The following is a 24,339-nucleotide window of genomic DNA, read 5'->3' on the forward strand; positions in this document are numbered from 1 at the left end:
AGTCTAAATGGACACCTGGACTTGTTCCTCTGCTTCCTCCTGAGTCTTTCACTAGAGACCAATCAGACTCTCCTACGAGGTCTGATGACACAGACACGAAGTAGCTCACAGACCAATCAGAGAACAGTTGAGTACATAAAAACGAAGATCAGTGAGGATCTGTCTGCAAAGAGAAGCATCAATCTGTTCCCCTGTCTGAATGATGGTTCTCTAGTGGAGGAGATCCAACAGTCCCTGACTTCAGGAAGTCTCTCCACAGATAAACAGTCTCCTGCTCAGTGGTCAGCTCTGGTCTTCATCTTACTGTCATCAGAAAAAGATATGGACATGTTTGACCTGAAGAAATACTCTGCTTCAGAGGAGGCTCTTCTGAGGCTGCTGCCAGTGGTCAAAGCCTCCAACAAAGCTCTGTACGTGCACACAGAACTATCCAGATTAAATTAAGTTTTTATTCAGAGAAAAAAAAAAGTGTAATAGTTTTTTTATGTATTGCTGATTTATCTTCAGGTTAGGTGGTTGTAACCTGTCAGAGGGAAGCTGTGAAGCTCTGTCTTCAGTTTTCAGCTCACAGTCCTCTAGTCTGAGAGAGCTGGACCTGAGTAACAATGACCTACAGGATTCAGGAGTGGAGCTGATTTCTCCTGGACTGGAGAGTCCACACTGCAGACTGGAAACTCTCAGGTTGGTGTTCAGTTAGGACCTAAGTAACAATTTTCAACAACAACAACAAATCTTGTATTTTTTGTAACCAACCTTGAGTGCCTGGATATGTTTTTTTTTTTACTTTTTTGGTCATAAGTCTTCCTCCTCTCCATGAACTTAATTCCCTTCCATGAGCAATGGTGATTTATAGGATACCACAAGCACTTTTTTCTTAAGTAAATCCTTAGTTAGGGACAACAGTGGACAAATGGATGTCTAACATGATGTATTTGTGTATGTGTGTGTGTGTTCTTGCATGTGTGTGTGTGTGCTTGCATGTGGGTGTGTGTGCTTGCATATGTGTGTGTGTGTGTGTGTGTGTGTGTGTGCGTGCGTGCGTGCTTGCACGTGCATATGTATGTGTGTGTGTGTGTGTGTGTGTGTGTGTGTGTGTGTGTGTGTGTGTGTGCGTGTGTGTGTGTGGGTGTGTGTGTTTAGTCTCTCAGGCTGTCTGAACTCAGAGGATGGCTGTACTTCTCTGGCCTCAGCTCTGAGCTCCAACCCCTCCCATCTGAGAGAGCTGGAACTGAGCTACAATCATCCAGGAGACCCAGGAGTAAAGCTGCCAACAGCTGGACTTAAGGATCCCAACTGGAGACTTGACACTCTCAGGTATGGATGGACAAACACATACTAAGGGACTCTGGTTCATGTTTAATGGAGGATCTGAGTAAAGGTGTATCTGATTTTTATTAAAGGTCAGAGGTCTGGAACGATTCAATTGGCATTAACAAAAGGAGATTTAATCGACTCACTAATCACTTTAAGCAACGTACATTCAAATTAAGTACTTGCTTTTCCTAGTCAACTTTTGTACCAATATAGGTAGCTGAAGTAAGTGTAACCAGATCGCGACAGCTTTAGCAGCATTGCCCTGACTGTGACTTGAACAAGCTGTAGTGACAGCTGTAGAGTTGACGTAGTCACACTCCGTCTCTTTGAAAATTGTATTTTACACTATTAACAGAGCCGGCCCTCCCTATACACAAACTAAGTGGCTGCTTAGGGCCCCGCAGCCACTAGAGGTCCCCCAAACTTTGGTCCGACCATAGACCCGGACCGTGACCTATCTAACATTACCTGATTCTGACTGACATGGAAACGCTATGAATGTTGGTAATGAAATGTTCGGTGTTGCGACAAGAAAGGATCATGATGTTTGCTTGATCTAAAACTGGCAACAACGGTGACCTACATACAGAGCGAAACCCGCTGCCCTCTGCTTCCGCCACCAGTTTCCCCTCTGAACTGGCAAATACAACAAAGGGCCCCCAGATGTACAGGGCCAGCCCTGACTATTATCCACAGCCCTGGTGTATGAAGTTGATTGTGTCTTTGTTTCTTCCTACAGGGTGGACCATGGTGGACCGCAGATTCTGAGACCTGGTCTGAGGAAGTGTGAGTGTGTTTTAAGTTAGCTTTAAAGCAACACTAGAGAACTTTTCCCAATTCTGTCCCTCTACAGGTTGGAAGCGGAATTGTCCCATTATGTCTCATTGTAACTACAGATCCGCTACCCGATCTGGCAAACTTGTATTAACGTATAGCCGGTAGAGAGTGAATGCAGAAGTGCCGTTCACCCTGTTACGAGTTGATGAATCACTGAAACGATTTTGGAAACATTATTTTAAGGTACAAAAAGTTCTCTAGTGTTGCGTTAAGAGAACTCAGCTGCGTGTTACACTAGTTTAACCCCTTCCTGGTGCTGGAAGTATGAGGGTACTTACTATTTCAGTGATTTTCTGAACAGGATCCTGAGTGCTTAGCAGTTGATGGTGAATTGGCTAAATCTCCATTTACCAGTGGATGTTATTATGTAGATAAAAGCAACTATAAAGAAATAATTAAGAAACAATAGCACGGTGCTTCCATTGTGGAACTACTTAACTTACACTGGCCAATCTTGTATCCAGAGATCAGACTTGTCAGTGTGGTTTAAGGCGGTGTGAGAGTCCCGTACAAGAAAAAGGAAACATCACTGCCTCTATCTCTGCCACAAGAAAGTTTTAAAACACCAAACACAAGCACTGAACTGCTTGGGAGTTTGTGGAACAGCTGAGTGTTTCCTGCAACAACAAAGCACTCGCTATGTCTCGCTCGTCTCTTTTCTTTCTCTCTCTCTGTGAAATTAAGCTGCGTTTAACTGCGCTTGTTTTTGCTGTGACTGTCCCATTAATGTTCAAAAAAACACTTTATTTTTCTCATACTGTCTGTCTGCATATACCTGTATTCACCCTCTGTCTGAAACACTACTTTTTGTACAGTTAAGAATCAAGAAACAGACAGGAAATGGATAGTTTTTTTTCGTAATCATATCGTTATTGTGATATTTAACAAGGTTATCAGATATTTTCTTATTATGGTGCAGCCCTAGTCCTCCAGTGAAGTCCTGGTTTCTCCCGGTCCTCGGTGAAAGCTGCGGCTGGCGTTTACAGCTGACTGTCCCTCACGGCGGCGCTAGCTTAAACATCAACAGTTAACAGTTAACACTTTTCCAAAACTAGTGAAAACAAAAACACAGCTAACCTGCCTGAACTTCACTTAAAACTACGGGATAAAAAGTTACCAAACTGAGAGTTGCACACGACTGTTAGCTGCAAAAGAGATACTTGTTCCAAAACTTTAAAAGTCCATTAGTCTCCAAACATCAGTCAGCTGGACATTAAAGTTAGTTTTTCTCTCCTCAGCTGACTGCATGTTTCTCCCTCCAACGTGCTCTACATGTCCTCTCTGACTTCCTCCTTTCTTTTCTACTCCCCAACAAAGTCATCTGATTGGCTAGGAGTGGAGCTATACAGAAAATAATTCACTTAGATTACTCCACTGAAAATACATTACACTTCACTTCAAAACAAAGGATTATGGGAAAAGTAGTTTTCATTGTATTTGCCCAGTTATGAACTGAAACACTATTAATTCATGTAGTTAACTGTATAAAATAAACACTTTATTTATATTTATTTAACAGCATTTGTGTAGGTCCTGTTAAAAAGTTGATGTGTTTCTGAATCTCTGAGGAAGAAGAAGGCTTGGGTCCAATTGAAGATTTAACACAAAGATTTATTAATAAAAATTATAAGACCAAATACAATGAATTACGCTGCAGCGGGCTGAAGATAGTTGTTTTACCCAAAGGCTCTACATCTATCTGCCCCAGTATTTCTGTTACTATGAAGATTAATCCGGTAGAAATTTATGAGGATATCTCTAAAGGGAAGAAAAAGTCCCATTCACCTGTAGTGTGATAGTAGTGTCACCTGTTGTGGTTTTTTTCAGAACTTTCGTCCCGGGTAGAGATTTTGGCACACATCCCACATTGTTCAATGGGGTCATATTAGTCTATAACAGTTGAGATATTATCCGCTAAATGAAGTGCATACAAAATCTTACCCAGGACCTCTGATTGAAGATTTAACACAAAGATTTATTAATAAAAATGATAAGACCAAATACAATGAATTACGCTGCAGCGGGCTGAAGATAGTTGTTTTACCCAAAGGCTCTACATCTATCTGCCCCAAATTCCCGTCTCCCTCCCTGCTATATTCCTCTTGCCCCAGGGGTGGTTACTTTTCACCCTCGTGAGTAAAACCATCCTCATTGGCTCTTCGTTGGCATGGTGACATGTTTGATGCATCTCGTTGGTTTCTTTGCTGTCCAATGAGGAAAAACATGCTCTAAACTCTGCCCCCTTTGGGTCATTTTCAGCCACAGATCAAAATATTCTAGCATGCAGATGTGCAATCTTTACAAGTTTACAGGAATTAACATTCTATTGTCCCAACCTACTCTAAGACACCAGGGGGACAGAAGGAGACAGAAGGTTAACTTCTGCTGTGTAGCAGGAGGTTTCTTTCTAGAGCCCGACCGATGAGGCCGATACCGATACAAATATTTGGTGATTTAAAAATCCGATATTCCGATATATCGGCCAATATACAGTATATTTTAAAAGAAATCCAGAAACGCATAACAAAACATAAACGGATTTCCCTAACATTAGTTATTTGTAGTTATTTATAAGTCCTCACTAAAATAATATGATAATGCAGTTTAAAAATAAACTTGTTTGTTTTATTGTCACAACAGAACAGTATATATATATATATATATACAGTGCTGCTCATAAGTATTCATACCCATGGTCAAGTTGACTAAAAAGAGGAATAAAAAAATCATCTTTTGGAAATTGATCTTAATACCTTAATTAAAAAAATTAGGAAAAATCCGCCCTTTTAAGGACACCAATTTTTTTTGTGAATTAATAATGTAAATAAATAATAAATAAATATTTATACATACCCCTATGTTAAATTCCCATTGAGGAAGGCAGATTTTTATTTTTAAAGGCCAGTTATTTCATGGATCCAGGATACTATGCATCCTGATAAAGTTCCCTTGGCCGTTGGAATTAAAATAGACCCACATCATCACATCCCCTTCACCATACCTAGAGATTGGCATGGATTTATTTCAGTTCGCCTAATAGCTGGTTTGATTTGCATTGATATGGATCTTATCTCAGATAGCTATTAGGCTAACTGAAACTATATATATATATATATATATCGGCCATTATAAATGCAGATACCGATAGTTCGGTTCCGATAATATCGGCCTGCCGATATATCGGTCGGCCTCTATTTCTTTCTATATGTTAATTGTTTGGTTTCGATCTAATCTATCTGGCAGAGACAGAGGAAGAAAGGGGGAGAGTGAGAGACAAAAGGGTATGTCTTTGACCTGTTCTATAGACAGATAGAGAGAGATTGTAGAAACAGAAGGATATGGCTTTCTGACCTTAACAGTTATTTAATTCAATTCTATTTTGCCTAATCAGCTAATATCAGTTTTAGAAAGCAGATGGTTCAGAGCTGCTTTGTGCTGCAGTAGAAGAAGATGGGACAGTTTTATTAGTGAGACTTTATTCAGTTGATGTTTCTAGATTTGGATCATCAGCTGTCATCATCGGGTCAACACGAGGACAAGAAGCTGAACATTGTTGACATGTTGACTCTCATGTTCACTAACTGTTCATGTTGTTAGAACTGGATTGTTAAACATCACTCACAGCTGAATATGAAATGAACGTTTGAATGATTTTCTTTCAGTTATTGTCAGTGAAGTTGTTAATAAATCATCAGATGATAACCTGCAGCTGTATTGTGTCTTGTTCTCTCCATCAGATGTCTGTGAACTGGAACTGGACACAAACACAGTAAACAGAAGACTCAAACTGTCTGACAACAACAGGAAGGTGACAGATGTGGAGGAGTATCAGTCATATCCTGATCATCCAGACAGATTTGAGTTCTGGCCTCAGCTGCTGTGTAGAGATGGTCTGACTGGTCGCTGTTACTGGGAGGTCGAGTGGAGAGGAGCGGTTGATATATCAGTGAGTTACAGACGAATCAGAAGGAAAGGAGACAGTAAAGACTGTGTGTTTGGAGGGAATGATCAGTCCTGGAGTCTGCAGTGCTCTGATGAAGATGGTTACACTGTCTGGCATAATAACAGAGACACATACATCACTTCCTGCTCCTCTTCTGGTAGAGTAGGAGTGTATGTGGACTGTCCTGCTGGCACTCTGTCTTTTTACGGAGTCTCCTCTGACTCACTGATCCACCTCCACACCTTCAACACCACATTCACTCAACCTCTTTATCCTTTTGTGATTTGGGGTCTGGTCTGATTCCTCAGTGTCTCTGTGTCCTCTGCAGGACTGAGGACCAGATGTACGTACATTTGCGAAAGTAGCGTTATCAGCGGCATGGCCAACCCGCAGAAAGCGCACGCTGTGATACTTCAGCTTACGTCGTATTTACCAAACCTGCAGTTCATCAGGTAATCAGCGCCTTTCACCGCCCACTATACTGTAAATTGCGCATTTAAACCGCAATTGAATGTGCAATGTCTGTGTGGGGTGGGGAAATGTATGTATTGACTAGTGCGCTGTAGCAAAGTGTTAAGTACTGGTGCTATGATACAGCTGAGTGCAGACTGAGATGTTCCCACTGCTGATGTTATGACTGTTTGAAATGATCCTGATGCCAATATGTGTCATGTAGCGAGGAGTTTAACAGCTGCTGGAATGGAACGTGAACGCTGAGACAGAGATTCAATGTCATCTTTGATTTCTTCCAGTAACTGTAATATTGCATGGCTGCTTAATCTGTAATGCTTAATGATTTCGTGTTCACTCAACTAAGTGTGATCCTTGTGGCAAAAATCCTTTCAGCTCGTCTCCTTGGCCTATGTCTTCATCTTGCTCGGATCACTGCTGTCATTTCACCAGGAGGTATATGCCAGGAAACCCGCTTGCGGCTCGTTTACACCTGCTTTTAAGAGGCGGAGAATTTTCACCGCAAAATATATGTAGAATTATGCTGTAATGTAATGAATGTAATTGGCCGAATCACTATGACGTCGCTCTAACACAAAAAACTCTTCTGTGTAGACAAACGGCCGTTGATTTGAATTGCAGAGATTGTGAAATTGGCAAACTTGTTTAAATCTGTTGTCATTTTCAGCCGTTACTTTTAATGTTGAAAGATATATAGTTAAATACAGAGGTCCCACCTATGTGTGGTCTCTGCTGTGCTTATTTTCTTTTCTGTTTTGCTTTGCTAGCGTCTTAAATAAACCAAATCTAGTGTTAGAAACCCCAACATCTCTCCGCCGGTCGGACTGACTGCTAGTTTGGGTGGTGTCATTTTGTTGTGGCCCAACAGGTAAATAAACGTTAGTAAAAGTGTTGACATATGAACGCATCAAACATGTATTTTAGATGAAGGAGATGAGAGTATATGCTGTTGTTATTTTGTCCCTGTTTGCTCAGCGCTGTTAAATTCTAATTACGGGACGCAGAAGTTTTCTGCCCAGAAGTTACTGTAAACAAATATTGTGATTGGATCTATACTGTCATACATTTAAAATCTGGATGGTTTCTTTAAACATTCATATTTTCTAATGTTTTTAAATTCTTTGAATAAAATCTATGCTTTTCATTTGGAGTGCAGTCATTTGTTTATTTGATCAATTACATGATTTCTGTGTCCCGATCCTGTTTCATGGCTCACCTGATCCGTTTCCTTTGCTCTTTGTTGTCACACAAAATACTGAAAACAGCTATCAACGTGTTGTTTGAACCCTCTGAGCAATAAAACGCAAGACAATTTCTTTGTAGCGTTCATGTTGTTTCTACATTACAAATTAAAGCTCAAGAACAGATTGAAGTCGGAATAACAACGTCCCAATTTGGGAATTGGACCATTCAAGTAGCACGTGAATTCACCATTGGCCTTGGCGGAGGTCTGCACATTCTAGTTCTGATTTGGTTTGATTTGGCAAACGGCAGTGCTGCGGTATGAAACCCATTATTGTCAATGGCATGCGCGCAAAAGAACTCGTCTGCCTCTGCGCTGAGCAAAGCGCAGCGCAAGCGGCATTTTGTGGCTGGCCGCTCTTGCGCGTGCCGCGGTCAAAGTTCAACATGGTTCAACTTTGACCGCGGCATGCGCAAGAGTGGTCGCGGTGCGCTGTGACGTGTCTGAATAAAAAGAAAAAAAAGTAAACACCCAACACACGTGGATCCACAAACGGAACATGGACGAGAGGTTGATTTTGGCCGTCAGCGATCTCCCAGAGCTGTACGACACAACTTTGAGCTCGTACAGAGACCTCGGACGCAAAGCAATGCTGTGGAAGCTTATTTCTAACACAATAGGCATGCCAGGTGTGTAGATTATTGTAGCCTGTTAATTTAAATCATTCAGGTTTGTTTTAGCTATGTGAAATCAATATGGACATGTCTTCAAATACAGAAGTACAATCATAACTATGTTACTTTTTTACCACTTTGGTAGGCTTTTTAAATAATAATTTGCATTTGCAGTGAGTGCATTTCTTTTAAAACAATTGGTGGAAACTGCACCGCATAGTGACTGACCTGCACATGCCTGTTGTCTTGCTGGAATTCTTTTGTTTGTGTCCAAAGCAAGTATTTATACAAATGACACAATCAAACTGACAAGTCCTCACGCCATCATTTATACCAATATAGTGAAACTGCTTTGTGTTGTTGTCCATATTTAACAGTTCACTCTGTAAGTATAGTCTAATGAACAATGCACATGAAAGGGAGCACTATTCCCTATGTGACAAAGTTACGCATTATTGTCATCTCTGATCTGAGAAATGCACCAAAGCAACTGAGAAGAACTGAAGCCTACTGTTGTGAGCTACAAATACCAAATACCAAGTTGATAATACAGCTCCATACAGGTATTTGTAGGATATATTTGTATGTGTATGTTTATATGATGTAAAATACGCTTGGACCGATGACACAAGTCATGTTAATTTTCAGTACACATATAGGTAGTTAGGTATATGGCCTTTACACAGAATAACTACCCATTTCCTTGTGTAAGGTCAAGTTTTGGAGGAATTAATTGCACATATGCATGGAAAAAAAGTGTTTTCCAGAGTGAATGAATGATGATGAATGTATGAATATAGGCTCATATCTTAGCTTTATTACATCCAACTGCAATGACTGCAGACCTCTTACATACGTATGTAAACATGCAATGACACAGTGTTGAAATGCAACATTTTATTAAGAAATGCTAATAATCCACACGTCTATTTAGAGGAGGAGTGTAAGAAAAGGTGGAAGAACCTAAGAGACAGGTACTTAAAGGAGAGGAGGCAACAGAGAGAGAAAAAAAGTGGTGCTGGGGCAGACCACAAAAGTACTTGGAAGTACTTTGCCATTCTCTCTTTTCTGGAGCCACACGTCTGGGAGAGAGCGACAACATCTAACCTTTCCCAGTCCTGGTGCCAGTCCCAGTCCCTGTCCCAGCCCTTGTCCCAGCCCCTGTCCCAGCCCCAGCCCCTGTCCCTGTCCCAGCCCTTGTCCCAGCCCCTGACCCAGCCCCTGTCCCAGTCCCAGTCCCTGTCCCTGCCCCTGTCCCAGCCCCTGTCCCAGCCCCAGCCCCTGTCCCAGCCCCTGTCCCAGTCCCAGTCCCAGTCCCAGCCCCTGTCCCAGCCCCAGCCCCTGTCCCAGTCCCAGTCCCAGTCCCTGCCCCTGTCCCAGCCCCAGCACCTGTCCCAGTCCCAGTCCCCACAGGAGGGGTGCTCCAGCTACACTCTGTGCCTCCAAGATGTCCAGCTAGAAGGTTGGCAGATTGTGGATGACCCTGTAGAGTGCAGGGAGCCTCCAGCAACCCTGCAGCCTGCTCCAGCAACCCTGCAGCCTGCTCCAGCAACACCCCAGTCTCGGCAGGGCTCTGGCAAGAGACGGAAGAAACAGGGGGATGAGTTTGAGGAAGGTGTCCTCAATGTGCTACAGCAAAAAACAGATGACACAGAGCTGTTTCTGTTGAGCTTAGCCCCACGGCTCCGAAACCTGCCCAGGGAGAAGAGGAGTGAGGTGCAGATGGAATTTCTCGCTACTCTGCATAGAGCAGAGTTTTCTTGACATGTCCCATACACTACTACACATTACCACTATTTCTTTAAATGTTTTCACTCACAATTAGTTACCTTCCTGTGTTCCACGTTTTCCACATCAGCTGCACTCACATCACAGGTCTGCAAATGACAGGCAGAGAATTAATTGCATTTATTTTTTATAGATCTGGTAACCATTAGTTAACTTTTGTTGTGTGTGTTATTTATGTTACATAATAAAACGTCACATAAGTGACTGCATGTGATGTGTGTATATTCTGGGGGTGGATGAGTGAGTGAGATGTGATTGAAGTAATGTGTCCTTGTTATTATATCAGCTCATCGTGTCATTTAATATGGACACTTTGGAAACAGCTTTTTAAAGGATAAGAGAGTGGCTCTTAAAAGAGCCTTTGTGTTCTTCCGTAGAAGTGAAGCAGCAGGTGTGGGTTGCAAAGACGTCAGGCCACTGTGGTCCGAGGTATTGCCGCAGCAGGAGAGGAGAAGTAGGTGTTGAAAACCTCCCATGTGGCTATGGCCTCTTGGGTGGCGTTGTTGGTGGCAACTCTCCCTACATTCTGTAGAGCAGGGATGGGGATGGCCTCTGATGGGCAGGGAGCTGCAACTGGGGAGTTCCACCGCAGAAAATTGTGCAGAGCCACTGTTGCCTTCACAATGGCATCTGCATTTTCAGGGCTCACTCCAATGACACGGTGGTAGATCCTCCACTGTGCAGCAAGGATGCCAAAGGCATTCTCAACCACTCTCCTAGCACGTGACAGGCGGCTGTTGAAGGTCCTCCTTGGCTGGGTGAGGTCCCTTCCAGGATAGGGCCTCAGCAAATTCCTCCTACACAAAATGATGATGTAAGGACATGTGACTATGTACATCAAGATTACAATTTCTACAAAATACATTGTTGACATGACAATCTAATAATATCCAATGATACATTATAGTTTAACACAGTGCTGTTCAAAATCCTACAATACATAATGACAATGTGAATGACGCTGTTAAATCAGTACATGCACTTCATACAAATCAAATAGAACACTTACCTCAAGGGGAAAGCCTCATCCCCCACAAACACATGAGGCATGGGCCCCAGGTATTCAGCGCCAGGGATGAGGGCATCCTCCGGAAGACCCAGCTTGTCTCCTCGCAAGGCTGCTCCAAATGCAGAAGCTGCAAGGGTGCCTCCATCACTGCTTCGCCCGAAGGCTCCAACATCCACCACCCTGAAAAGGTATCTTGCATCCACGACCACCAGCAGCACTATGGAGAAGGTTCCCTTATAATTGAAATACTGGGAGCCGGAAATGAGGTGGTGCCTGGATGAGCACATGCTTCCCATCTATTGCCCCCACACAGTTGGGGAACTGCCACATCTCCCAGAAGCTCTGGGCGATCTCCTTCCAATGGGCAGCCGTTGGAACAGGCATGAATTCCTCCACCAGGCTATCCCAAATGGCTCCACACACCTCTGGCACAATGCCTGCCACAGTGGAGATGCCCACCCGGTAACTACTGGCAATGGTCTTGTAGGAGTCACCCGTGGCCAGGTATCTGAAATTACATTACATTACATTTCATTTGGCTGACGCCTTTCAACCAGTGACTCCCAACAAGGGAAAAATCTAGGTAGAGTATGGTAAGTACAAGTTACTGCATCAATGAGTGCTATTTCTATAAAGTGTCAGTTAGTTATACTCAGGTGATAAGTGCTAGAATTAGCTAGCTATGCTAGTTGTAGGTAGTGCTACAGGACATTAGTTAATCATTCAAGTTGGAAGATGTAACGCAGGCACAACAATGCAATGTTTCCTTTATCCGTCTGTTATGTGCAACAGTCAATCATTAATAATCATTATTATCCACACTAGGTTATTACTATCGACACAATTAGTAACAGACAGAAATGTAATCACCACAAGCAAGCGTAGGCCTACTAAACGAGAGAACCTTGGCAACAACATTCCATTCATGTGTACGTTATCACTCAGCTGATGCTAATGTTGCTACAGATGACAGATATTGCCATGTACCTCACCTCAAACAAATTGCCAGACGCTCCGTTGGAGAAATGGGCTTACGGAATGTTGTTCGCATCCGGGAAATCGTAGGCCCCACTCTCGTCAGCAAACAGTCAAATTGCTCCCTGTTGAGCCGAAAGTACCCCTTGAACCGGTCACAGTGAAAGCGGAGCTCCTTCACCAGCCGAAATTCCCCCAACTGCTCTCTGGACCTGAGGGTCTCGTGCACCCACACCCTTCTTGCTGCTGCTGTGGCTGCCCTCCTCCGTCTTCTCCTCACAACCAGGGCAAGTGCCAAGGCTTTTTTTTGTTTCATAGACAGAAACATCGTCTCCACCAAGTCACTGTCGCATGTACTGCACGGTCTGATGTCAACACCGGACGCAGACATGACGTGCATTTAAATATTGGCGCATGTATGACGTAAATTTGCGCTGAGGCCGGCGGCAAGCACAACAAACATAGTTGGGAATAGGACAACCTAGCGGCGAGCGTAGCATGCCGCGTACAATGTGAATGGCCCTTAAGAGCGACAAACTCAGGATGTAAGTTGCAGTGGTGGATGAGTCAAACAAACCTAGGACTTATTTTCTAGCATACTATCATGCTCCATGATTGAAATAACAGTAAATGGCAAGTTTTAACTTTACTTTTATTTTTATGAGCATGAGACGAACATCGGACACGGAGATCACCTGTCGGGACACAGATGTTGTCCGTAGCGTCTCTTGTTCTGGTTCTGACCACAGGAACAGTGACGGGACAGCTCGCTTCAACGCAGCGTAATAACTCCTGAACTCCATCTCGCAAATGTATTTTCTACAGTCATCTCAACCATCAAATACAGCAACAGGAAATAATACTCACGGCTTTTTTTTTTCCTGTGAAGAAAACACTGCTAAATGTTGCGTTAAAATGCCTTGTAAGTCACGTTACTGAGATTGTAACGGGTATAATATTACCGAAATTGTATTAGTAATGTAAGTAAACTGAGTATGAACACACACACACAGTTTCCTCTGAGAGCTTCAATAGAAACGTTACATGATGCTTTCTAACAGCAATCATATGTATACATTTGATACCAATAACTGTTGTATAAGTGTATCATTGTATTTACCTCTCTGATTGGGATTCTCTGAGGTCCTCCACAATCTGCACTGCAGGTTTAACTTGTTTTTTTCATTCTCAAAGTATAATCTGACTAAAACACTCTCTTCTTATTGTCCCACTGAGCTTCTCAAATAGAGAATGAATGTTCGGCATGAGTTTGATTTTGGGTGGTGCATTGAATCAGTGATTTGCGGGACTGCTTGCATGGCTGAAACAGCTGCATCTCCATCTCTGAGCACTAAGAAGGAGGTGCTGACTCCCTGTCCCTGAGGTGCTGCAGCTCAAGTTCAAATATCAAGTAGTAGTTTATGAGTGAGGGTAGAATGGAGCATGAGATTGACAGGTGGATTGGTGCGGCATCATAAGTGATGGGGATGTTTTGCATGACCGCTGTGGTGGAGAGGGATGTAATAGATCTAATCCTAAAATGTGGTCATGAGCTTTGGGTAGTGACCTAAAGAATGAGCTCGCGGATACACAAAGTTTACTTTGTAGGGTGTCTGCTGGGCTTAGCCTTACACTAGGTTTATGGTCGCTGTGGTGTTCCCAGCACAAGATGTGAAAGCCATAAAATGATGTCACCAAGTCTGTCGTTTCCAGCGCTAAGGCTTGGCAAGTTGTTGCAGCGTGTGGTCGTGCACCTCTTGAATTTTTGTAACTCTGCGTGCGCTTTCAGTTCAACATGGTCGGCTGGGATGATTCTTAAACATGTGGTCAGAGAGACACCACACTGGGAAAAGGAGAAGCATTTTGCTGGATTGTGTGGAAATCGCTTTGTCAAAGCTACAAAAACAGCCTCATGTAAAGAGTGTTTGTAACATCAAGAGGCATTCAGTTGGAGTTAAATTCATTCGGAGATAAACAACAGTCACGTTAATGATAAGAGTAGATAAATGTAATGTTTGGCATTACATCTGTGTTTATTATGGATGATAACTCAGTGTTTACCCAGAAAGGTGTTATACCCCAGTAGCATTAGTCTTTTTTTGACGAGGGCCCAGCTCAGACCAGTCCCAGACTGATTGCAGCACTAATATAAAGCAAAGATAACAGAATCGACAGAAGTGCGAAATTGAGAATTTAAAAAACCTATAAGACAGATTCCATAAGGCCCTACATTAAGTCAATGCTAAAAGCTAACTGGAGACTTGGAAATAAGACTATATTTAAGTTTCCAATCGAGCCACCCCACTGTAACTGTAGTCAGAAACACGTCTTAAAAATAGATACAAATTATTTTACAGTGGCTTAGGCCTGGCCACCAGGCTTCCAATACACTGGGGGAAACCCTGGTTTACTACTGTTACTAGGCAGCCTGCTTTCCTTTACTTCCGCTCTCTACTTCTTCTTGCATATTCACAGATAATTTTGTTTGTAGCCCCTTGGTGTTTCGGAGAATACAGAAACAAACGATGTGTTAAGAATAAACCCCTCCGTAGCGTGTCCAGCATCTACGGAGGCCCACACCACGGTGTCTTGCACGAGTCTAGTCTATATCCACGTTGTTTCTCTTCCAGGATTGCTAGATCTCCGTTGCAGCCAGAAATTCTGCTGGATGACACCCTTTTCGGCAGGATGCCCATCACGTTGCTCTTTCTTTGTGTTGGCGTTCTAACCTCCGGTGGATTTCTGAGGTCTATGGTTAACTGCTCCTCAGATCTCTGCAGGGTAAATCCAGACAGTTAGCTAGACTATCTGTCCAATCTGAGTTTTCTGTTGCACGACTAAAAAACTTTTGAACATACACATGTTCCACCAAAACAAGTTCCTTCCCGAGGCTATTTTGCAGAGGCACTGTGGCTCCGTCCGGAGCTTAGCACCGCCCAAGACGATTGTGATTGGTTTAAAGAAATGCCAATAAACCAGAGCACGTTTTTCTCCCATCCCAGAATGCTCTATGGACTAGCCCTCCTCCGCTGCGCTGTGGAGGAAGGTCTTGCAAAGCGAGACTAGCACGAGTCTAACTGAAGATTTAGAGAGAGGGTGAGGAGCTCAGACATCTGGAGGGAGCTGGAAAACACTGCTCTGGAGAGGACATTTTTCATTTAATGATCTCCTAAACACTGGACTCTCCTAAATAACATTAAACCTGTCCTGTATAGGACAATATACAGTCCACCTATCCACAGATCAGAGACCGACTCATGTTCAGTCATTTTTTTCCTTTCAGTTATTGTCAGTGAAGTTCTAAATAAATCATCAGATTGTGTCTTGTTCTCTCCATCAGATGTCTTCGAACTGAATTGGACACAAACACAGTAAACAGAAAACTCAAACTGCACATTGGTGTCTGGCCTGGTTCCTCAGTGTCTCTGTGTCCTCTGCAGGACTGAGAGTCTCTCCTGTGGACAGAAACACTGACTGAAGATCAGCTGCTGAAATCAAAGTTCAGTCTGTTCACCATCACACACACTCTGCACTGTGAAGCAGATCTGAGACTCAAACACAAAAACATTCATCTGATTTCATCTCTGGGATTATCAACATTTGAACTGTTGGACTAAAAACACTTCATATGTAACATCTAAAAAATTATCAACTGTTATTTACATTTTGAATCATATTGTAATATATATAGAATTTGGAAAACAAATGTTTCGATAATCATATAGTCCGTTTCTAAGTGCTTTTAATAAAATCTATAAGTTTCATCTTGAGGGAGATCATTTGATATGATTTCGTTCATCATAAATTTATGCAGAAAAGGCACAAATTGTTGCAGAAAAATAAACCAGAAATGAAGTGTTTGATGTCCAGAAGTCTCAACACAAAAATTATTTTGATAATTAAGACATGCACATGTGTCTTGTTTGTTCACTCTCATGTTCTCTTCAGAAACAACCGTTCAAACACAAGCTAGGAGCTACGATCACTTTTTGGCAAGTGGAAACGTGCATTTTATGGACGTATTGCTTCTTAAAGAAGGTTTTAACTGGTTAAGTTCTTGTGGGTTATAATCTGTCAGATATAATTGAAATCCAGTATTTTTGAGGCAGAAACAACCTTTCAGTGTAAAGATAGGGGCTGCGATCACTTTTTGTCAGAACAGCAGAAGCGCGTGTCCCTCCCTCCCGCTCCAGGTGACTGATGGACGGACAGGTGCTGCTGTCGGTTCACTTTCCTTCTTCAGTTGTCGGATGGAAAGTTGGAGATGTTTCCAATCAGCAGAAATCAGCTGGGACAGCCAACCAACACACAAACTGGGAGTACAACCACTTTAATGTTGACTTTGTGAATATTATATCTCAACTTTTAGCTTCAGTCTTCATCACAGACTCCAGCAGTTTTGGACAGTTCCGAAGTCAAGTAAATGTAAAATCAATCTGAGCATCACAACTAACTGTTTTAGACACAGATATGGAAATAATAATGCTCCAAAATGCTGTCAAATTGCATTTTTTTTTTTTTTTTTTTTTTTTTTTTTAAAAATGGTCACCCAAGTCTTTTCACCAACCTGGGGAAAAGTGCCCAGTGTTGTTAAACAGGAGGAATGTGAGGTAGAACAACAGCCTGTCAACTGCTACTGTTGATTCTGCATCAAGCTGCACAGTTTGGACATGTGCAGCTAACTGACTGCAGCTGGAACATCTGGTGGAGCATCACAGCTGTCTAAAAACAAGGACAGATGTTAATGACTGCTACACTTGATTATATCAATAATTCATAATCAATTAGCCTTGTGTGATGACAACAACCAAAGTTTCTAAATGTCTGACTTGTTTTCAATCCTGCAGAATGACTCCTCAACAATAACTCCCATCCCAATACTGACCTTACTTCCTTCACCTTTTAATGGTTCTGCTATTACCTTCTGCTTTGATAGCACCAGGGTTAAATTTCAAAAGTTGCAAGGAATGGAGGACCCAAATGCAGAGAGCAGGCAGAAGTTTGTTGCTTTAGGATTTATTTCACAAACAAAAATGAAGTACATACCAAAAGAGTCCAGAAAGCAACAGGCAAAAAAACTATTTCCAGAACAACAGAACAGGATCTCAAAAACCAGAACTCAGAGACAAAGGTAGACTCCATGCACCAACACACTCACAGAACACACAGCAACAGAATACAATGACCTGACAACAGACAAGAGAAACACAAAGACTAAATACACTAGGTAATGAGGACACAAGAGACAGGTGACACAACAGGTGAAACACATAAGATAATCAGAAGGGCGGGAAAACTAAAGACAGGAAGTAAAACCAGACAAGACAAGACTTCAAAATAAAATAGGAAACAGAAAATATACAAAAACATACAACCATGACATTAAAACCTTTCTGCATAATGTCTGTCTCATGTTATTGCTTTTCCCGTCTTTTATTCCTGTTGGCCAGTCAGACTCTTAAAGTTTGGATTTTAGTTCTCTTACAAGCCAGTAACTGACACTCTGCAGATATGATAGTTTTGTCATTGTGGAACAAACAATCCTTCATGTACATAGACTCTTTGTCCACAAAACTCTAAGGATTAATATTATTATAACATCTAATTTAATTTTACTTTATAGTTTGAATTGAGGATTAAAAAGTATAAAATGTGTGCGAAGGATGCGATTTGTGAAAAACAAACGGATGGGAGGGGGTGTTTTTTTAATCATGCACAACAAAAGAAAACGTGCCATACTGAAACCCCCCCTCTCAGTACCATGGATATGGAGCTCCCAGTCACCTATTGGCCTCTAAACACATCTTCAAACTGCCGCTGATTCAACAGAGCTCTGTAGCAGCTAAACAACTGCTGCTGGCAGCCGGCGTCCCGGAGCTCTGTAGCAGCTCACAGTTTATCTCCCCTCGCACTAAAGACTGTTGACGTTACAGCGCTTTACTTACGCTTTGGCTACAGTGAACGCGTAACGTATGCGGACCGTTAGCGGAGCGTATGTGTCGTGGAATGTATCTTTTAACCGGCTCCACCTGCAACGCCACATGGCGTAGGATTATGTGAGTCACAGGCGAGACGGAGAGCTTTTGCTTTGGGATTGTTGTTGTTTCTTCAGTTTTTTGGAGCCGGCACAGGGGATACATTTTGTCCCCACCGGGAATAAAAATAATTCAGCAGAGGCAGGGACATGTAGACCAGAAAGGGGGCAATCCCACACATCCCCCTTTTATTTCCTTCCAGCTAGAATATAAAGTGCAGCTTCCAGCATGAATTGTATCCCACAATCCACTGCAACATGAGGTCACACAGGTCAGACGCCGCCTGTGCTCTAGAGACCCGTCGACAAATGTGAGTAGATATTTAAATGTATTTATAACGCTGCTGCTTTTGCTGTGTTGATTTGCGAGCTGCAGTCAGGAGAAAGATGATATTATTGTTTTAATTTGGAGATTTTCTTCTCACCCAATAGTGAGGGAGAGGTACATGTAAAGGTAAAAAAAACAAAGAGTATAAAAAAAGTATTAAGGTAGTAAATATAACAGCTAAATGTACTTAAAGTATAAAAGTAATATGTGACACGGAGGCCACTTGGAGAGATAGCTGCTGCTGTACCAGTTCCTGATCTTTAGCTCATTAGATGGTCAGTTAGCTCCATCTAGTGGACAGATAGTAGAACTCCATCATCTGATGGGGGACTTCTCTGACACTGACTGGGTTAGTGAACAGGTTGGACTGGTTCTGACGTCTCTCTGACTCTGAAGTTATGAACTGTGACGGCGTCTTCAGATCAAATGCACATCGACACCAGGAATTCATACGTTGTAGAATTATTCTATTAACAATGTTAAGTAGTAACACAGTTGTAGAAGAAGAAAAAACATTCCTTTATATATCCCGCAAGGGGAAATTCACATTTTTCACTCTACTTGGTACAGTTAATACACACTTGACAGTGAGTTATTGGTACTTTTACAGGTTTTGTGTATTTTTTCCAGAAACTTAGTTTGTTAGTCTGCAGAACCTGAAGAACTCTTTAAGGGCCGTCTGTTAAAAATCAGAGGAGTAAGTCAGAGTATTATCTGCTGCTGAGCTGCAGGGCAGGTGGACCCTGAGTTATGGCTGCCAGGGTTGGTCTCTGTCTTAAAGGGCTGAGTATGAATACTACGTTTCTGTCAACCATCTTCATATGTTTACACTTATCTGCCTGTGATGAAGAGTGTTAATGTTCAGCCTTTTCTCACTAATTGTAATGGTGCACTTTGGATCTGTGTGTGTGTGTGTGTGTGTGTGTGTGTGTGTGTGTGTGTGTGTGTGTGTGTGTGTGTGTGTGTGTGTGTGTGTGTGTGTGTGTGTGTGTGTGTGTGTGTGTGTGTGTGTGTGTGTGTGTGTGTGTGTGTGTGTTTGTTTGTGTGTGTGTGTGTGTGTGTGTGTGTGTGTGTGTGTGTGTGTGTGTTTGTTTGTGTGTGTGTGTGTGTGTGTGTGTGTGTGTGTGTGTGTGTGTGTGTGTGTGTGTGTGTGTGTGTGTGTGTGTCTTTGTAGGTGTGTAGGTGTGTCCTGTAGCTGGTGATCAGGTGTCTTGATAAGGGACATTAAAGGTGAAAGTCTCTCTCTGGTACTTCACTTCATCCCGTGTTGTGACGCAGATGTTTCCTCCAGGTTAAACTTTTGGTAAGTCAAACTTTTCAGCTGATTTCTGATCTGATAGTTTCATCAAACTGTAAAATGTGTTGATGAGTTTGGTTAGAGTTAGGGGTGGCTTAGGGTTAGCGGTGTTGAGGTTATTGTTAGGGGTGTTAAGGTTAGGGTTAACTCTTCCAGTTAGCTGTTAGCCACCGTGTTTAGGATCACCAGCTTTCCAACAACAGGAGGTAACCATGCTAACACTTATGGAGGTGATTCAAAATAAATATTTGAGAAATCAAATGTAGCTCTGCTGACAAAGTGAGACAGGACTGAAGGTTATCTGTTAGTGTGAGGACAATTAATGACTAATTTAATATTACTGACACTCCCTTATTATTCATATTTCTAACACAACTCATGAAAGAATCTGAAGTCTCTAATGTTTATTCTGTACTGCAGTAAAAGTACTAATACATGCTATTAAAGTACTGCGTTAGTATAAGTTCTGCTTTGAAGATGTTACAGGTTGGCTGAATGACCAACCTGCTGATTATTGTCTTGGTTAACCAATGAATTGATCGGTCTGTTAAAGCCAGATTCCTTTAGCTAGTTTTGTGTTTCCTGTCATTTCAAAGAAGAAAAGCCGGGCGCCTGGATAGCTCAGTTGGTAGATCAGGCCCCCATATATAGAGGTTTACTCCTCGACGCAGTGGGCCAGGGTTCGACTCTGACCTGCGGCCCTTTCCTGCATGTGATTCCCCCTCTCTCTCCCCTTTCATGTCTTCAGCTGGCAATAAGGAATCCTGATGCTATAATGCAACTTGTGCATTTATGATTGGCTCCTAATTATATAATGTTAGCTCTTGTTCATATATAAATATCATATACATTTATATATTTCAGTACTTAACTTTTATCTAACATTTTCAGCTCATTATATATTATTCTTATATTATTTGATAGTATATGTGATTTTAGGTGAACTTACATTTATTGTATTATTATTATTAGACTTATTTATATTTAATTGTTCCAGTACTATCAAACATGTATTTCATCACTTTTAGCACACCCTTAGGCTGTCACAAAGTAATCTTGTTGTGCTACACAATGACAATAAAGTGTTTGAACTATGAACTTCAGCTGAAATGCCCAAAAAAATATCTTTAAAAAAAAGAAGAAAATCAGCAGATGGTCACCTTTGAAGAAGCTGGAACTATCAGGTGAAAAATGTTCAGTAGAATCACAAAAGAATCAAAGAAGTTAAATGAAGCAGAGTTTTATAAGTTTAAGAGGTCCATGGAGTTCAACATCCTGCAGTAAAATCCTCCTTTATGAGATTACATAAAACTTTATTGATCCACAGAGAACAAAAGTCATCCATTGCTGCAGCATGAAGACTTAAATAGGAAGTAAAGAAATGCAGAAAAGAGTCCAAAATAAACACATTAGAAGAATATTTTACCATCTACAATAATACATCAGACCTTAACACGCTAACATAATAATGGTTACTTACTTAGTTTGTATTCATATAGTTATATTATAGAACGATAATATGGTATATAATGTAATAAAACATCACAACATGATGGTAAATGGCACACAAAGTTTACATGTTTATAGGTCTACAGTAACAGAGGTCATGTCTCCCAGCAGGTGTGGACTCTGCTATGAGTCAGTGTGAGGACAGAGAGGAGGGAGCCCCTCCCTCTAAAACCACTCTGTGTGGGGACCATGACAACCAGACCAAAGCTCAGAGGTGAGATGATGATGATGGACTCTTCTCCATGTTAGAGTTCAGCACTCACATCACTCCTCCATCATGATTCACACTGAATGTAGTATATAATATTAACTATATACTTTATTAGTCAACAAAGACTCAAATAATTATTATTATCAACTGAGATGAGACAGCATCTTTCGTCAGATTACATTTTAATGAACACAAGAAAGTTACTCAGCATCGTCCTTTTTTGTATCAGGATGCAGCAGCAGAAACCTGGACCTGAAACTAAACCTAAGGTTAAGCCTAAGCCTAAACTTGAACCTAAACCTGAACCCAGCTGTGTTTCCATGAAGAGTGACCGATCTATGGGTCGTTATGATGACTTTAAAGTTGGACAAGCTGATGATGGAAGGTAAGAATTTAAAACTGAACTTTCTTATTATCTGACTGTCCTGAGATGAAGAATCAGGTCTTGATCCAGAGCTTTGTAGTCTGTTGTAGGACTCAACGATATAATGTGTCAGCAGTGACATCACAGTTTCCACCTATATAGAAGTAACTACTAACTATTATTCAACAACGACCCAATGACTGATAATAAACTGAGATAAGACAGCATCTTTCATCAGATTACATTTCGTCTTTGTTTGTATCAGGATACAGCAGCCGAGACCTGGACCTAAACCTAAGCTTAAACCTAAGCCTAAACTTGAACCTGAACCCAGCTGTGTGTCTATGAAGAGTGACTGGTCTATAGATCGTCCTATTGACTTGAAAGATGGACAAACTGCTGATGAAAGGTAAGAATTTAAAACTTTATTATCTGACTCTCTCAGAGCTTCATGGTTTAGGTTTGGCAATGCCACAAAATGTGATTTTAATCTGATGCCCAGTGATACCAGGACCAGAACCACCAGACAGATTAGCGCTGCACAAGACGATTGTGATTGAGACCATTCTCATGTCTGAATTGTCTGAATTGCATCACAACGTCGCATCACAACGTCGCATCACAACGTCGCATCACAACGTCGCATCACAACGTCGCATCACAACGTCGACGTCATCCACAAGCGACAGCAGTCGGCGGGGAAGAGGCAGCCGGCAGCTGCCTTCAATCTCCTACCCAACAGTCGGCTCTATAGCCTAGTTTTTATTATACTAATAAAGTGTTTTTAAAAAACCAAAGATACATTTTTACGTGTAAGTAAGCATTAGCCTCACGCTAATTTATCAAGACTAGGCCTACCGGCTAAACTAACGCTTCACTAGCTTCATGGCAACCTCTACACCTGGCGAGTCCACACTCCCCCACAGGATTTCCTCGTTGTTTAATAATGCAAACAAAGAAATTGCTGACCTCAGGGAAGATGTTTGTCGGCATTCCAAGGACTTAAAGACCAAAGATGCTTTGTTAACCGCCTGCTTAGACGAGGCTCATAATCAGTTGCTCCGGATCTCATCTCTCTCGGCGGCCTTCCAGGATACTGCGCCATGGGACCCAGCCGCCTGCCAATGTCCATCTTCTTGCTTGACACCGGTTATCAAGTTATCCTGGACTGAGGTGGTTTGCGGCCAAAACAGAGCCTCGAGTAGGGCTCCATCGCCTCCTGCCCTCAGCCTCTCCAACTGTTTCAACGCCTTGTTGGAGTCGGAACCGGTAGCGGCCGATGCGGTTCTGATGGATGCGGTAGTCAGACGGTCCGGTGGCCTACACTGCCTTCTTTTCCTTGTCCATCTGAAACCGACACTGACTGTTTTGCTCCCGTCACCGGCTATCCACACCCCCCCACTCCTCGTCCGCTCTTCCCCCTAACCACAGTAATTATTGGGGACTCCATCACTAGAGATCTACTGTTTCATAATGCTGTCACACACTGTTTTCCTGGAGCCAAAGTTGCTGACATCCTGGCTAAAGTTGTGGACCTGATACCCTCATTCCCGACCTCTATTAAACGCATCGTGGTCCATTGTGGACATAACAACATGTCCACTCGGATTCAGGAGTGTGAGCGCACAAGGCGAGACTTTACCACTCTCATTGAGGCTTTAAAAAGCACTGAGAAGTCGTTTTTTATTTCGGGCCCACTTCCATCTCTAGGTTGCGGATCATGCCTTTTTAGTAGACTACTCTCCCTTAATACCTGGCTCCAGCTCACATGCAGCATTCACAAGATAGGTTTTATTGACAACTTCAATCTGTTTTGGGAACGTGGCTCCCTGTTTAGCAGGGATGGGGTTCATCCCAATACACGCGGAAGCCAGATGCTACGTGGAAATTTGCATCACGCCCTGCATACTCAGAGCTATGATTGACTGTTTGCATCCCGTAAACACTCTCACAAGCACACTGACCAGACACAAATAACTCTGTTAACCCACAGACCAGCTATGTCATTCCAGTTATAATCAATAATATCAGTAATCAGAGATAGAGGGCTACATGCCCCTCTGTGCTCCCTTTGGAGCAATCACCCATTTATAATCCCATAACCACGGTGTCTGTCCCCCAAATTCCACGAGGCTCAGGCCGAGGAGGGGGAGTTGCAGCCATATTTGACTCAAGCCTGTTAATTAATCCTAAACCTAAACTAAATTATAACTTGTTTGAAAGCCTTGTTCTTAATCTTCAACACCCAACATGGAAAACAATACAGCCAATTATATTTGTTGTTGTCTACCGAGCCCCAGGTCCGTATTCTGAATTTCTATCTGAATTCTCTGAGTTTTTATCATGTGTAGTCCTTCAATCAGACAATGTACTTATTGTAGGTGATTTTAATATCCATGTGG

General features: G+C 42.2%; 2 protein-coding genes and 3 long non-coding RNA genes across 5 annotated transcripts in view; 4 read left to right on the forward strand and 1 right to left on the reverse strand.

The window, feature by feature from the left end:
* LOC116057179 (NLR family CARD domain-containing protein 3-like) overlaps positions 1-24,339 on the forward strand; it is a 158,861-nt gene that overhangs the window by 114,364 nt on the left and 20,158 nt on the right. The gene's annotated exons all lie outside the window — the stretch shown is intronic.
* Positions 1-24,339, forward strand: part of LOC118495010 — a 31,284-nt gene that overhangs the window by 5,118 nt on the left and 1,827 nt on the right. The gene's annotated exons all lie outside the window — the stretch shown is intronic.
* LOC116057175 lies at positions 664-5,903 on the forward strand. Its single transcript, XR_004106762.1, has 3 exons — positions 664-681; positions 2,054-2,100; positions 5,889-5,903. It is a non-coding gene; the product is annotated as an uncharacterized LOC116057175 (long non-coding RNA).
* LOC116057159 (protein ALP1-like) lies at positions 10,425-11,720 on the reverse strand. Its single transcript, XM_031309575.2, has 2 exons — positions 11,220-11,720; positions 10,425-11,007 (listed from the first exon to the last, which is right to left on the reverse strand). The coding sequence occupies exons 1-2, from the start codon at positions 11,513-11,515 to the stop codon at positions 10,620-10,622; spliced, it is 684 nt and encodes a 227-aa protein (XP_031165435.1). The 5' UTR covers positions 11,516-11,720; the 3' UTR covers positions 10,425-10,619.
* Positions 19,731-21,953, forward strand: LOC116057173. Its single transcript, XR_004106760.2, has 3 exons — positions 19,731-19,859; positions 21,474-21,576; positions 21,803-21,953. It is a non-coding gene; the product is annotated as an uncharacterized LOC116057173 (long non-coding RNA).

This window comes from Sander lucioperca, chromosome 5, assembly GCF_008315115.2.
Source record: "Sander lucioperca isolate FBNREF2018 chromosome 5, SLUC_FBN_1.2, whole genome shotgun sequence".
NCBI classification, from domain to species: domain Eukaryota; kingdom Metazoa; phylum Chordata; class Actinopteri; order Perciformes; family Percidae; genus Sander; species Sander lucioperca.

Bases quoted from the DNA above. Each gene is read 5' to 3' on its own strand.
- LOC116057159 (XM_031309575.2), bottom strand. From the start codon at position 11,515: ATGGGAAGCATGTGCTCATCCAGGCACCACCTCATTTCCGGCTCCCAG. The intron at 11,008-11,219 runs GTAAGTGTTCTA...CATTTTGTGTAG, and splicing joins GATGAGGCTTTCCCCTTGAG to GAGGAATTTGCTGAGGCCCT.